Source organism: Rhinopithecus bieti, unplaced genomic scaffold, assembly GCF_001698545.2.
Source record: "Rhinopithecus bieti isolate Rb0 unplaced genomic scaffold, ASM169854v2 scaffold_5889, whole genome shotgun sequence".
Classification (NCBI taxonomy): Eukaryota; Metazoa; Chordata; class Mammalia; order Primates; family Cercopithecidae; genus Rhinopithecus; species Rhinopithecus bieti.
The window spans coordinates 2,112,509-2,128,873 of NW_016805277.1; the positions used below are offsets into that span (position 1 = coordinate 2,112,509).

A 16,365-nucleotide genomic window follows, 5' to 3' on the forward strand; every position below is an offset into this window, starting at 1 on the left:
AGGCAGGAGCGCTACGCCGGCCCTCCTCCCGCCGGGCCCTAGATGGCCCCAGCGCTCCCGAGTCCGAGCTCATCGCGCCCCCGCGTCCCGCCGCCCGCCTGCTCCGCGCACCTGCCGTGGCCCGCCGCGCCGGGTCTGACGGCCTGGCTGGCGGGCGGGCGGCGCGCACAGGGCTGGCGGCGATCTTGGGCAGGCGGGGCCCCGGGAGGGGTGACGTCACGGCGGGCTCCCAGGTCCCGGCGGCAGAAATAGGGCAGCCGCGGCGGCCGTGGCACAGCAGCGGGCAGCGGCGGCTCAGGGAGCTGGAGCCTCAACAGCCTCCGGCGAGCCCGGGACCCGCTGACAGCCCGAGAAACAGCCGAAGGACGCGGGGCCAGGTTGCCGCCGCCGCCACGGGGCGCTCCCTCCCTCCCGCCCGAGTCCGGCCACCTGGTCTTCTCCTCGGCCCCGGCCGTCTCAGGTACGCGGGCGCAGCTCCGGAGCGGGCGGGGGAGGATGCCATGCCGCTGGCGCTGCCACCAGCCGGTCCCGCTGCGCCCCACTGGGGTCCCGGCGCCCGCGGCCCCACATCTTGCTGCAGGGCCCGGCGCGGGCGCTTGTTTGTCCTTACTGCCCGCGCCGGGAGAGCGAAGTTTGCCCGCGGGGAAGGGTCCACCGGGCCAGGGCTCGTTAGGGCTACCCCGGCCGAGGCCAGGACTCGAGGTAGAGGCTGGGACGCCGAGGCTCGTGGCCGGGGTCTGCGGTGGGGACCGGAGTGACCCGGTTGGCACGCGGGGCGCCCCGCAGAAGGGCTCGGGCCAAGCCCGTAGCTCGCGCCCGCCTCCGAAATCCTGCAGGCGCCGTTCTTGGGCTCAGGACCCCAAGCGGCCCGGCGGAGCCAGGCGAGCGGGGCCCCTCTGCCCGGACCCGGTGCCCTTGGCTCTGGGCTTGGGCGCAGGGCAGGCATTCTCAGCACCTCCTCCCCGTGGCTTTGCGGGGAAACTTGCGTCTCCTCGCTGCAGCCCAAAGGGCCCGCTGTGCCTCGCCTGGCCCCAGATACCCCGGGGTCTGCCGAGTGTGAGGCTGGGGAAGAAGGAATCTGTGCATGACCCGACTCCAGGCAGTCTGCGGCGCTGCTTGTGCGCAGCCGGCGGCGGTCCAGAGCGAGCGGCCCGGGGTACTCGCTTGAGGGTGTCTAGGGAGCAGTGTGTTGGGGGCGTTCAGCGTTCGGGCTGGGGGCTTGGTCCTAAGAGAGCTTGCACTGTGGATGATCTTCGCCCTCCTTGCGCCCGCAAAGCAAAGACGAGTTCTGAGTTTTGGGAGGGACCTGGACGAGGCAGGCATAGCACTCTGCTTTGGACGCGTGTCGCCTCGAGTTTGGGGACTAGCGCGGGGCTAGTCTTTGGGGCTCCCTGCAGCTGACAAAGCGGCGCCAACCCGAGGCCTGCCACCTGAGGACTTTGTGCCCGCAACTCTTGCGGGAGCGGAAAGCCGCCGAGGCAGTGGGGTTTCTCGGTTTCCGGAGCGCGGCGAGCCTCCCGGCGGCGCGGCAAGTGCATTAGGTGTGCGCAGGTCAGCGGGGGCGTGCCCGGCGAGGTGGGTGTAGCGGCCCGAGAGCGGGTGCCGGGGCGCTGTCCAGCAGCCCTCGCTAGCGGCCGCGGGCCGCCGACACTGATGAATGACGCGTCCACAGCCCGCCGGTCCCCTCTAGGTGTCGCTTCCGCCGAGCTTTCCGCCAGTGAAAAATAACGCAGGCAGCTTGGTCTGTTCCCTTCGTAAATTTGTTGCAAGCCTGTGCACCAGGAATTGTACTAGATGGGGCCCCCGAGATACAAACATCCGTCCAGGTTCTCTGGGCCAAACGTAAACAGAATTTCAATAGGTGGTGAAGTAACTGCCAGCCAAAATATTCACCGGGAATGGGCCTGTGTCACAATCTGAGAGGGGAAAAGACAGATCAGGGAGCGACTAGGACTCTTCTTGAAAGTCCGAAGTTATTTTCCTACTGCCAAATTTAGGGGAAACCAGCGATGCTTTTTTTTATAGTGTCTTCTTAATCCTGGGGGCCAGGTGCCAGTTTCTGTGCCTGCTCCTCTGGACCCCAGGATAGGCTCTGGGTCTGGGCAGTGGTCTTGTGGGGGTCCACCTGGGAAGGGAATGGTCAGAGGCGTGAGTGATGTGGCTTCTGAGTCTCCAGAGCCGCAGCAACTCTCAGGCAGGAGCTCAAGCCGGACACATGAGCAGATGCCCTACAGGGCACGTGTCTGCTTCCCATCTTAGCGTTGTGAAAGGAGGCACTGGGCACTGCAGCGTCACTAGACCATTTCTGCCATAGTCTGCTGAATGTTCGCTTTTTCCTTCCCATCCTAGGGAAAAAAAGCACCACCCTCTCCCAAGACTTCAGACTGAACCAAAGTTCACACAAGAAAATAGTCCACTTTGATGTAATGTATTAAAATTGCTCATTAGAGTTGTCCTAGTGCTTTTTTCTCTCTTAGAATTTTATGATCATCCTCAATTTTTGTTGATTCCAGGAAAGCTCTTTTCTTCTGGAAAAGGGCCAGCTTGTTTTTCTGGGTATTAGAACTTTTATCCTTTTGGCTGTGCCCTGGAGGTGGGTGAGGGAAGAGGAGGTTGGATTTTTCCACCATGACCAGTCAGTCCCTGAGGACTTTTTTTCCTTTTACTAAGGGTTGTAGGATTTTTTAAACGTGAACTTCACGTTACGATCTTTTGTTTGATTTAACAGTATATTCAGAGACTGGCGTTGAATAGTCATTATTTCATAAAACTACCTTAATTCCTAAGCCTTGTTTGAGTGTTTCTCTGCGAACTCAACCTTCTTGAGTTGCTTATGTGTGGTCAGTCGTGTGCTTCCTAGCTTAATGCAATTAGATATTTCAGGAGCACATCTTGCTTTACATTTTCTGTCTCAATGCATAACATAAGGCATGGAACTTCAAATAAAATAGAACTGCAGTCAAGAGAATGTGGTACTTAAGAGGTATAACCTGAAGGTTGGAAGGATAAAGGTTATTGGAAGTCACATGTGTGTCTGTGTTAAACTTCATAGTAAATAGGAATATCATAGATTTATACATGGCACGTAGAATAATTTAGGCATCTAATTTATCAAGTGTTGGGAAAGAATTAACTAATGATATAGAGTAGATAATTAATAGGAAATGCAATTTAACTTCATTATGGCTTGCTGCAAGGTTAGCTTGCTATATTTCCATGCCTAATTTCCCTGGGTTGGTATTTTAGGGACTGTCTTAGGAAATCTGCATCACTTTCTTTTTTTCTAAAACACTCACAAATCAGAGCTAGGGTCCTAAGTTCCCTACCTCTGAGAGGTTCCCATATAGCCTTACAGGTTTCAGGTTGAGGTTGATGTGGCTTTTTTTTCCTTTTAAATTTGAGCAGACATGCAGAAGAGAATTCCAGGGTTTTGGTGCTCCCAGTTGATTTTTATATGTCGATTGCCAACATGCCATGAATAAAATGCTACCTACAGTGTGTGTAGGGCAGATACTTTTTCATCTGGAAAGGCTAAAAATGTAGATGCTTCAGGGTCACAAATCTGACTGTTCTCTTCAAGGCTGGGTGGCATTGCTTGGTTCTGCCAACTCATCTTTGTAATTTCTGGTCCTGTTGGTTACAAAGAGAAGCCATTTCTATATGGCTAATCCTTAATGGCGAGTCTGGTAAAGTTACCAAGTTCTGGGAGAGAGGCTGAGAGAGAGAATGGATGAACAATGCCACCGAAACTCTGAGGGCCAGAATTCCCACTCTTCCCAAGACGGCTGGTTCCTGGAATAGAAAGAGAAGTTTGTATTAAACCCATTGCCAGTTTAATGGAATTGCTTCTCTCTGGCCTGTGAACTTGGTCAATAAAGACAGCTTACATGCCTGTGTGTGTTCTCTGAGTGGGGCAGATTTTGGTATTTTCATATGAATACCTATTTCTCCCTAACAATTTGCATTCCTATGTCATGCTTTTCTTCAAAAAGCAAGTCAGTATTTGGAATGTTACATCATACTAACCTGTAGTACCTCTGTAATTCTAAATACAGATAAATAATAACACACACATTAGCTTATTTTAGAACACCTGAAAATCCTGTGGTTTTCACAAGGAGGCAGACAATCTTGTGGAGGTCCTTCAGCATTAAGAAAAGCAAAATCTGCCTATCTAAACAGAGAATGCAAACTTCCACTCTAGATGTAAGTGTGCAATAATATAAGGAACCAAACAGTTGCCCCGGGGGCAGGATGCCTGGGTTCCAGTCTAGGCCTGGCCACTGATTTGTCTTCCAACCCCGGTGGATTCGTCCACCTTCTGGTCTTCTGGGGTCCTATCTATGCGGCAGCCAGGTTAGCACCAGATTCTCCTGACTGGGGGAATGTCTGTTGAAGCTCAAGTAGGAAACCACAGGGGAAGCAATGAAACACCTCCCTTCCAAACAAGATGGCTTAAGTATCAAGTCAGTGTACTTTATGACTTGTTTGGAACAAAAGGTAGTCTCAGCTCTTTATATGTGGACAATCCTAGGTAGATTTATAATTAATACTTAGGACTTAGCAAGGATTGAATTAAACTTATTAATCTAAATTGATCTCAAAAGGAGCTCTAGGTTAAAAAAGGGGATTTGTGACCTTATGAATGGCACCTTCCCAATTCTATAATGGTGAGATTCTTGCATTCGCCTCTATCTGAAGGCCAGCAGGGCGATTTGAATTTGAGGAGTAATTAATTTGTTAACAGAGTTACTTCTCCAAAGTGACTAGCCTTATGATGCCGGCACTTTCCGTGAGCTGAGGGGCATCTGCCTGGGATTCTGTGCATCTTTTCATGGTTCCCCTCCCTCCCTCCCTCCCTTCCTTCTACCATATGTTTTTCTTAGCCCATAAATAGAGCAGCAGTGAGGACTGAGGAGAGTCTGCCGAGGGGCCCCCATCCCAGGGTAAAGTGTGGGAATTAAGGGTGAGCAGCTTGGCTCTTTCCCCTTGGTCGGAGCCATGAGGAGGAGCGCAGCTCTTGGCAGCTTTCAGAGGAAAGGAGAGTCTCGGGGCCAGGGCCTCCTAATTTACTGTCTCTAAATTTTCCCCTTTATACTAAAAACAACTGTTTGTCAAAACAAAACAGGCAGGACAAAACAAAACAAAAAAGACAGGCAGCAGCAGTTGAGAGTTAAGAGAAGAGATGTCGTGGGTCTGCATGCCTGACTTGGAATCTCAGTTTTGCCACTTGTTTGCCACATGGCCGTGGCAGAGTCCTTAACCTCTCTGTGACCCCATCTCCTCTGTCATCTGATTAAGGGATAATCATTGCCCCCATCATGGAGTAGAAAAAGGAGAGTTATGAGTTAATACCTGTGAAGTGTTTAGAACAGTACCTGACACATCGTAATTGCTATATAAGTGTTATCCAAATAGATAGTCTCTATTTGATTATTAGACAGATAATCAAAATTGATTGAGACCCAATATTAATTCTTTTTTATGAACTGAACTGTCATAAAACTTGAGCTATAAATTTCCAGGCTGTTGGTGCTGTAGATGTAATGGATTGTCAATCACTGTAAGTATAAAATGACATCTAAAACACATCCACAGTGCAAATGAAATCACAGCTAGTGGTAGGCAGACCGAGCTAAACTTTACAAACAAGCTGCCCGTGAGTATTTCAGTAGTTGGCCTGGTTCACGTGTTTCCCTGTTTCCAATTAAATTCTTACAGGAAATATAAACACAAACCGGATAAAACCAGTGGCAACTCCAGGCCAAGCTCCAGGCTTGAATCTTGGGCTTCCTGAAACACAACCTAGAAACCAGCAGTCTTGGTGCCTCCTCTTATGAACTGATTTGGTGCTTGCCAAAATCACAGTTGAAATGAATAGATTGTATTTTAATGCTACCCATTAGTACCAAAACCTAAAACGTAATTGATCTTAGATTACAAAGCAGATCAAAAGTTAAATACCAGATTTTATGGCTTGTATATTTCATACCTCCAGGAGTTGACATCTGTACATTAACTAGCATAGATTTGGATTATCTTGCTGTTTTTAGTTTATGTGAGCTAGGAGGCATGGAAAGGGAGAAAAGTAGACCTTACTCTGTGTGTTTACTCTGTGAGCAATGTTTGATAGTAGGTAAGTAGGAAAAAATTAATGAGAGTAAGAAGCAATGTCTTTCTAGTTCTAGCTTAAATTCCTATGGCTGGTTTTAAAATTCGAAAATCCACTAACTGTTTTCTGCAGTCTCTGGAAAGTGGCTCTGTGATCAGAAGAGGATCACTTACGGAGAACAGAGAATTACTTTGTTTATTTTTAGAAAAATGGGTTGCAGCCGGGCGTGGTGGCTCATGCCTATAATCCCAGTACTTTGAGAGGCCAAGGCAGGTGGATCATCTGAGGTTGGGAGTTTGAGACCAGCCTGACCAACATGAAGAAACCCCATCTCTACTAAAAATACAAAATTAACTGGGCATGGTGGCACATGCCTCTAATCCCAGCTACTCAGGAGGCTGAGGCAGGAGAATCACTTGAACCCAGGGGGCGGAGGTTGCAGTGAGCCGAGATTGCGCCATTGCACTCCAGCCCAGGCTACAAGAGTGAAACTCCATCTCAAGAAAACAAGAAAAACAGGTTGCAGTAAGGGGAAGACAGTTTTATTCTCTTTTAGTCCTGAACATGATTTATTTGTTTTTTCCTGCTCTTCCTCCCTGTAAGATTTCACACATCTTAGGGAGACCGCCGGATCAAGAGTGCAGAAGCGATTGGGGGGCGGGGGAGGGGGTGCCGTGACTGTCGCAGTCCTCACAGTCGTCTCCCGGGTGGCAGCTGAAGCGGCACTATTCCACTCAACTCTGCCTTCTTCAGAGTGTGGGGCAGGTACTGATGGTGAGACTGTGACCTTCAGATTATATTTACTGGCCACGCAGACTCTTTCCCCAGTAGCTCAGCTTTGTCAACAGATGTCAAAGATGAGTGACCGAAGAAACAGATATAGGAGTGGGAGCTTATGGAAGCTTTTAAAAACAAGCAGACACTTTCTGGCTTTTTTTTTTTTTTTTTTTTTTTTTTTTTTTAGGCAGAGTCCCGCTCTTCACCCAGGCTGGAGTGCAGTGGCGCGATCTCGGCTCACTGCAAGCTCTCCGCCTCCTGGGTTCACACCATTCTCCTGCCTCAGCCTCCCGAGTAGCTGGGACTACAGGCGCCCGCCACCACGCCTGGCTCATTTTTTTGTATTTTTAGTAGAGACAGGATTTCACCGTGTTAGCCAGGATGGTCTCGATCTCCTGACCTCGTGATCTGCCCGCCTCAGCCTCCCAAAGTGCTGGGATTACAGGCGTGAGCCACTGCGCCCGGCCACCTTCTCTTAAAAGATAGTCGTACCTTATAACCTTGCCTTTTCATGGGCCAGTGCTAGAGTCCCACAGTTTTGAGTCTGACTTTTCCTCCCTGTGGACATTTCTGTCTCAAGCTGGAGACATAAAGCAAATGTGGAGAGGCAGCTCTATTTGGATGTGGACGGCAGCCAAACGAAACCTGGAATGTGGCAGGAGTGTAATTGTTTGGCAGCCCTGGCCTCAGCACTAGTGACTGTGTGACAACTTCCACCCCCATTGTCTAAAGTAGGGATGCTCCAAAGCTGTTGCCTATGGCAGTGAGCGGGGGTGGACTGCCAGGTCCCTCAAGCACCCAGTTCTTTCTGACTTGGATGTCTGCTCTGGACCAGCCCTAGGCCAGTTCATGCTGGGTGCTGGCCTCCAAGGAGCTCTGGTGTCTTTAACTTACCAGCCTAGATCAGGATGCAGTGTGAACCATATGTGATTAAGCACTAAATTGTTTGGTATGAGCAGAAATCAATAACCCCTAAAGTTTCCTTGAGTAAGAGTTCTAAGTACTGCATAATGAGCTGTATCTGGTTATGTTTCATAATCAGAATACTGAAATTATGGTTGGACTGTGTTCACAGTAGAAAACTTCTTCCAAAAAAGTACAGCTTATTGGACAAGTAAGACAGTCTGTGTCCTCATTCCTTAGCACAATGCTTAGCACATGATTTGGACTTGAATATTTGTTGTAGCTGATGCTTAGTTTTTTCATCCATGTAATTATTTGATTACCTCGAATTGCTCACTTCTTGTCTTTTAGGACTGTATACAATAATGTTAGTGAGTCTCCGGAAACATCTTAAAGGTTATTGAAATTCCGTTATCATTTGATGCTTGGATTCTGCTACAAAATGGTTGGTCTTGAAACTAAGATATTAGACCTTATGATGCCATTTTCAAGCTCACTGTCTTATAAACTGAGGTGTCAGCTGCAAATGAGGTGCCAGAGATGTAAGAATTCTTAATCATTGTTTCATTTTTTTGAGACAGAGTCTCACTCTGTCACCCAGGCTAAAGTGCAGAGGTGTGATCTCGGCTCACTGCAACCTCCGCCTCCCAAATTCAAGCGATTCTCCTGCCACAGCCTCCTGAGTAGCTGGGATTACAGGCGCCTGCTACTGTGCCTGACTAATTTTTGTATTTTTAGTGGAGACCAGGTTTCACCATGTTGGCCAGGTTGGTCTCAAACTCCTGACCTCAAGTGATCCATCTGCCCTGGCCTACCAAAGTGCTGGGATTATAGGTGTGATCCCCTGTGCCCAGTCATAATCATAATTTCTCGAGCACTAATTGTGTGCCCAGCCCCAAATGCTTTCTGAGGAAACTGAGGCATGGCTATATGGCAACCTAATAGAGGTGACCCAGCTGCCTCACCCTGGTTTGTTCTTGTAGATGTAATGGTAGGTGGCATTTCAAATGGGTTTCCATGTAACAGATAGCATTTATAGAGTTCTTACTATATGCCTGACACTAACTCCTTCAATCCTCACAAAAGCCTTTTGAGGTACGTATTATTGCCATTTTAGAAATAAGTAAACTAAGGCTCAGAAGTAATATAACTTCTCCAAGGTAGAACAGAAGTTTGGTGCCAGGATTTAAACCCAGGTTTATCTGATTCTGGTGAACACATACTAACTCACTGTGACTTACTATATCCATCTCACAATGTTTTATTCTCAGCATTTGTCATTTCTTCAACAGACTCAACAAAATGAAACCAGGAGGCTTTTGGCTGCATCTCACACTGCTCGGAGCCTCCCTGCCGGCAGCGCTGGGATGGACGGACCCAGGAACCAGCAGAGGCCCGGATGTGGGTGTGGGGGAGTCACAGGCAGAGGTATAGTCAAATCCCCACTGACATAACGTTTCAAACTGATTGCTTTCCGATGTTACAGTATCTGATTTCCCCTCCACCTTTAGTTTAGATCAATTAGATCACAGAGTGAATTAAAATTCCACTTCCTTTTTGGTGGGGGACAGAAGAAGGCAACGTGTGGATACGGACAAGAGGTTGAGAACACGACGTGAGTGGTGACTCTAAAACCTCTCAGATGCTGAAAATGTATTCCGAAACCAAGCTTCAGTTGCCTGGTTAGTCTCTACAAAGACCCTCCAGAGAATGGCCTTTCTGTATATTTAATAAAACCCTGAAAATGCAGAGTAATTGGTGGAGTACACCCATGTGAATTAATGAAGTATTTTAATTATGAAATATATTTGAAAAGAAATGGACTAGTTTTCAGGTATATAGATAAAAAGCACCAGGCTGAGAAAGAACTGGCAAGTGGAGGTCCTAAGGGAGAGTGCTTTAATGAACAGATAAGAATGATTAATGGCATGTTAGGTATATATAAATGCTTTTAAAGTGCTCGAAAAACTTGTTCTCAAATACCTCCCTGGAGAGTCTGGATGTTCTGCTAATTGCTTAGTGAACCCTGGTCTTAGGTAGTAAAGAGGATTCCTAAGCTGCAACCTGGCCCTGCCCAAGGTAATAGATACCATGAATTTGGGGTTCATGGGCAAAATGTATTTTTCTGCAGAAAATGCTTTGTGTGTGCTGACCCTTAAGAAATGGCTTCACCCTTCCATTAAAACCACCTGGGATTTTCTCTATGCTGTGACGAATACTCATTCCTAATAGGGAGCTTTCCAGGGCGCTTTTCCTCCCATTGTCTTCCTTGATGCCTGCCGTTCTCTTTTTCTCTGTCCCTGTTTCCTGTCTTGCAGAATGAGAAATAAAAATTACCTCAAAAAGTCAACATTCCCGGAGAGTGAATAAGGTTACTCAGTGTAGGGTAGGATTAATGCATTATTTGATCAAAAGACATGATTTCTCTTTCATTATTACTTAATTGTAATGCAATCCCAAAACTACCAGCCTTAATCTTTGGGGAGCTTCAGAAGTAATTTAATGTACACTTTTCCTGCTGAAGTTAGTGTGCCTTCCTTTTGTGGTGAGCAGATGATTAAATAGAAACACTATCTCTGCCATCTAAATCCATGAAGGACGCAACTTAATGCTCTTCTGAAAGAGTCTGGAGATTGGCTTGCTGGTGAGAACAGCATTTCCCTATGGGAACGGCTTTATCGGCACACTCATATCCATACGAAGAGAAAATGATCACTTAAATCCTACACATATATTGTTGAATATTTAATAGCAAAGCAAACAGACAAACACACAGTAAAGCTTAGTCTTCTTACTATTGGGGCTCATCAGCCCACTGTTTTAAACCACTTATTTCAAATAAAAGTGTCAAGTCAATTAAGGTGAGATTTAGCTGGAGGTAAATTGAAGGTAAGTTAATATCAACCTAGGGTCTCTTTATCTTAGCTGTTAACACCCTACTTCTTTGTGTGCCAACAAGAAGGAACACATACCAGTCATTGGGAGGAAGTAACGCTTTTTGGGGGTTGTTATTTTGCTCCCCTGCAACCCCCGCTCCAGGGTAGCTTTTGTCTTCCAAGTCCAGCAATGTTGCTGCTTCAGGAAAGGAAAGTGATGACTGTGTAGATTCTGCACCACAGGAACTATTGCCCTATTGATCATATATATAGTTTTTTGCTATAGCTTTTGTTTTTGCAATATTGTAACTTCTAATCATTGAAACTGTTTCTATCAGTGATTAAATGAGATGATAATGGGAATGGACCTAGGGCATAGGATGGCCTAGGTTAAATGTTTAGCTGCAGAGAACAGAACACTGCCAGGTACGGTGGCTAACACTTATAATCCAAGCACTTTGAGAGGCCGAGGTGGGCAGATCACTTGAGCCCAGGAGTTCAAGACCAGCCTGGGCAACATAGCAAAACCCTGTCTCCACTAAAAATACAAAATTAGCTGGGTGTGGTGGTGCACTCCCGTAGTCCCAGCTACTCGAGAGGCTGAGGTGGCAGTATCACCTGAGCCTGGGGAAGTCCAGGCTGCAACAAGCCATGATGGCACCCCTGCACTCCAGCCTGGGTGACAGAGTGAGACTATGTCTGAGAAAAAAACAAAAAAAGAGAAAGAAAAAACCCGAAGGAAAAAAAAGAAAACAGAGAGTGGAGCACTTATTTTAGTGGATTTGTTTGCATCCCTTGCTCATACTCTGTGCATCCCTCCATGCACCCCCACGCCCCTGCTTACCAGGGGCCTCCTGCGGGGCGTGCTGTTTCTTCTTTCTATGTCTCTCCTTTCTACACCTGACTCTCCTCCTCCTTCAGGGCCCAGCTCTGGTTCTTACTTTTTCTTTAGAATCTTCTTTGACCACTCTTGGTCACACCTGGTCTCTTTTTCTGAACTCTTAGTCCTTCCTCTCTCTTTTTGTTTTCTTTCTCTCTTATATTTATGTTAGCATATGGATGGAGCCTATCTTATTTATCTTTTCTTCCTCACAGTGTCTAATAATTTTATAAGCAAAATAGAGGTTCAATGCATTTTTAAGCCAATCGATAATTTATGTGACATTTGGTCCTGGTTATAAAGTCACTCTGGTGCTTCCAAAATTCAGACCAGACCATCAGATATTTCAGCGCAGGGCATACCTCCCTGCACAGCAGGTTCACTGCCACTGGGGAAGTGGATGGTTTCCCCAGCCAATCTGTGAACAGGCCAGGCAGGCTTGCATCCTAATATCCAAGATAGTCCTTGTGTGTTATAGTTTCTGGGTAGTTTCTTATTTGAATTGTAGCTTTTAATGTATTGATAACTCACAGTCCAAACCATATTAAACTCCTCTAGCAGTTTCCTCAAACAGTCTTATTTCCTGGAAGAATCAAAACCAGCAGAGTTTCCTGAGACTCTAAATAAGTCAAAAACCTTTTTTAGGAAGCAGATATTAAACTGTTTCTGTATGTTTCTTCCTGGTAGTAGTGCTTCACACAAATACTCATTGACTTAAGATTTTTAAAGTACTTAGAAAGCATTAATAAGATTTGATTTACCTTTAAAGTTATTATACCAATTACTTGAATGACCTAAGGGTAAATAAGAATTAAATGACCAACGAGTGTGTGTGCGCGTATTTTTAAAGCAATTATAGCAAGTGTTAAATTATTGTTTTATGTACAAAGACTGCAGTGGAAATAGCTTCAAGGAGTTTACCGTTTTACAGACATAGATAAAAAGAAATACAGCTGGGTGGAGTGCCTCTTTCGTAAGAGTGGAGTGGCAGAACGTGCCCTAGAATACTAATGGAATTCTCAATTCAGAGGAAACAATTCTGAGAGGTACAATTTATTGAAATAATGAAATGTTGTTATATCCCCCCCTTTATCCTACACAGATGCTCTTTGACTTACAATGGGATTACATACCAATAAACCCACTGTAAGTTGAAAACATCATAGGTCAAAAACGTATTTCATACACCTATCCTACCAAACGTCATAGCCTAGCCTGTCCTGCTTCAGCATTCTCAGAACACTGACATTAGCCTACACTTAGGGCAAAATCATCTAACACAAAAACGATTTTATAATAAAATGTTGAACATCTTATATAATTTATTGAATACTGTACTGAAAGTGACAAACAGACGGCTTGTATGGGCACTTAAAAGTACAATTTCTACTGAATGTATATCATTTTCATACTATCCTCATGCTGAAAAATCCTAAGTCAAACTAAACCTAAGTCAGGGACTATCTGTATGCTGGTCAAGATAAATATAGTAGTAAAATCAATATTAGTAGAATTTTATATTTCGGGGGGAACCAAGGAACCAGAAAGGGGTGAGAAGTGATGTGGTAGCAGCCTCCAAAGAGCAGACCTGCTTTTGAGAAATAGGCATTTGTGGGAGCCCCCCACTTTTGGGGCCTGTGTGCTGCAGTGCAGCCCCCCACTTTTGTGGCCTGGGTGCTGTGGCGGGAGCCTCCCCTTTTGGGGCTTGGGTGCTGCCATTAGCGCCGCCCCACTTTTGGGGCCAGGGTGCTATTGTGGGAGCCCCCCACTTTTGGGTCCTGGGTGCTGTGTTCCAGCACCAGCATGTCACCCATTTGCTGGGCTCTGGGATTGAATGGTGGCCGTTACATGGTCTTATACATCTTTCATGCATTTTACTGACCTTTTTCTAAATGACTCTTACCCATGGCATATACATAGTCACGTACTATATACCTGTACATGTTAATATTGATTCCTTCTTAAATTGTCACCTCATATGCCTCAGTGCTTATAGACCAGAGATAGGTTTTGAGCTCAGACACCATGGGTTTTCAGTATTTGCAAATTCTCTCAAAGTAAAGTCTTTGCAGAAGAAATATGTGGAGTGGTGTCAGCTAACTTAAACATGACTCCCCGCCTCCCTAACCTCAGGGGTCAGCCTAAGACAGCATTGATCCTACCCTGACTGACTGGCCCCCTCCCCTTGCTACAAGTGTTGACGACAGGCATGGCACTCCTGTCCCCACAAGGGCAACCTCAAATTGCAGAGTCCTTAGATGCTCCGTGGCTTCGTTCTGCCTTGGCTGGGCATTCAGTAGTACTTGGGCTGCGAAGACTGAGCATTGATTTTTCCAAAACACTTTCACTGTTCTTGTGTATTCATTGTCTTAACACTAGTGCCCCTCACCCCCAATCACCCTTTCTGATAAAGGTGAGTAAATGCTAAATTAAGAGGAAGAAAAATAATGGTTTTCTGTGAACTCATAAATGCTCATTTTCCTGGGTCACAGAACTTTTCAGGGCCAATTAAAATTCTGTCAACTATGATCTCAAAATACTAAAGAGACACACAGTGCACTAACTGGTACAGTGTGGAAGGGCTGGCTGGTACTAACTGGTACAGTGTGGAAGGGCTGGCTTACTCCCCACCACCCATAACCCTGACTGTGCTCTTTGATTGATTACTGGGGAAGAACAGCTGATCGTCTGTAGGGTTTCAGATCTGCCCGTTGGTGTCTCTACTCACCCTGGCCCTCAGCTGGTTTGTGGGCATAAATAAAAGAAACTCCTTCTTTCCTGTGAACCAATGGGGGTCCAAGCTGGGTGTTCTTAAGCTTCACCTGCAGTATGTGTGCATCTCTCATGGCTTTTCTGCCACATCACCCTTGTGATACTCACCATTGCAAATTCTAGTATTTGACTTGCTTTCAAAGAAGATGAGACTCTGGGCAAGGTCTCTCAGCAAGAGACGAGAATGGTCTTCTCCCTAGGGCTGTGGAGCCCTGGGATAACCAAACCACATACCCCTTTCAAAAGGATCCAGAATTTCCTCTGCAGGTGCGGTGCTGGTTGATGTGGGGGCTGCTTCTCTGGGTCCCCAACACTTAGCCAGAGCTTTCTGCTGATTATTCTGAGTCAGCATGTGGATATTCATTTTTCAGGTAAAACTGGCAGGGCACAACCTCCCACTTGTAGATGTTATCAGTACATTCATAATTTTCAAGGCAAACAATGGTAGCAGAACCTCTCAAGGTCTCAGGGATGAGCCCATTCCCAATTATAGAATGGGGTGTGCTGTACCCTGCTCCAGTACCTCTTGAGATGCAGTGTGCTTGTGAACGGTCTGGGATCTTGTTAAAATGCAGATTCTGATGCAGCAAATCTGATGTGGGTCCCAAGATTCTGAGCTCCAGGTGATGCTGATACTTCAGATCCCAGGGGACACTGGGCAGAAAAGCCTTAGAGGAGCCTCCTGCCTCCTCCCGTGCACACACGCAAGGAGAACGCCAGTTGGATTGACCCTAGCCTTTTTTTAGTTCTTGCTGACATGATGATGCTGACTGCAGTCAGGAAAAGGAGAGAAATGGGCAGGCTGCAGTCATGCTGGAAAATAGCTTGATGAGACTCGCTTAGGGGGCAGGTAGGTGATGGGAAAGATGAACTTAAACAACCTTGGTTCTAGGGTCATTTTCACCTGTTTTCAAGCAGTTGGACAGGTAAGTCTAGCTCTCACAACCCGTGGTTCCTCCCTTGCTTGTCTGTAGGTGGTTTTAAATTCTGAGAGAGGTGAGTTTAAATCCTGAGGCTTAGCCCACACCCCCTGCTCCAAGGACCAACAACACACTCACCTCTCGCCACCACCGTGGCTCCCTTACTGGTGTCCTGTCCCTTCTCTGTCCCCAAGGCCAGCCGGCCTGTTTGGGGGATGAGCATTGCTGCGTTGGTACGCCGTTTTGGAGTCTTGTTTTTCTCTTTATCCTTGAACAGGGAAAGTCGCTGTCTTTGTTCTTTGTGTCCTCTCCACTGCTCCCAGCCAGCCCTTCCACACTGTACCAGTTAGTGCACTGTGTGCCTCTTTAGTATTTTGAGATCATAGTTGACAGAATTTTAATTGGCCCTGAAAAGTTCTGTGACCCAGGAAAATGAGCATTTATGAGTTCACAGAAAACCATTATTTTTCTTCCTCTTAATTTAGCATTTACTCATCTAACTACTTTATTTATGCCTCTGTTGCTAAATAATCTATACTCCTCTAGGAAACTTCCCACCCTTGTAATCGGGACATCAGGCCATGCATTGTAAATGGGGCTCCAATTTCCGTTTTTTGGGGAGTTGGCAGCACAGATCTGCCAAGTCCCAATCATCTGCTTGATTTATCCCATATGCCCTATGGGTTATTGCTCTTCCTTCCCATTTGGATGGAAGTAAATGCCGTCCTTGTGTCAGGCAGGATCTAACAAGGCCCAGTGAGTGGGCTTTACTCTTCAGGGCTGCCAAGCCAGAGCCATTGTCCTTCTGCCTCCATGGCTGTGGTCTCTGCCACTGGCTCCCGGGCTTTGTCTTGTCACCAGCCACCTGGGAGGTGGAGCATACTAGATCTAGACATGGAGGATGTGGGAGGATATGGGTCCAGTGCTCTGAGCAGGCGACACCGTGGACACTGTGGTGGGTGCTGGCACATTGGTGTTGGGGGGAGGAAGTGTGGCCAGGTGGCTGAGAAGCCATCCGTCCGTCAGCCTCACCTCTCTCTTGATGAGTAGCCATCCTTTGGGGCATTCCCTTGAGTCAGGAAGGTCTGGAACAAGAGAAACCCAATTTCTTTCCTCCTAATAAAA

At 46.8% G+C, this 16,365-nt stretch overlaps 1 protein-coding gene across 2 annotated transcripts in view; it reads left to right on the forward strand.

The window, feature by feature from the left end:
* Window positions 1-221: 221 nt before the first annotated feature.
* FSTL4 (follistatin like 4) overlaps window positions 222-16,365 on the forward strand; it is a 417,177-nt gene continuing 401,033 nt past the window's right edge. For both annotated transcript variants that reach the window (XM_017871986.1, XM_017871987.1), the window contains exons 1-2: window positions 222-460; window positions 9,085-9,220. In XM_017871986.1, coding sequence (XP_017727475.1) covers window positions 9,095-9,220 — 126 coding nt within the window. In that variant the 5' untranslated portion in view covers window positions 222-460; window positions 9,085-9,094. The remainder of the gene's footprint in view (window positions 461-9,084; window positions 9,221-16,365) is intronic.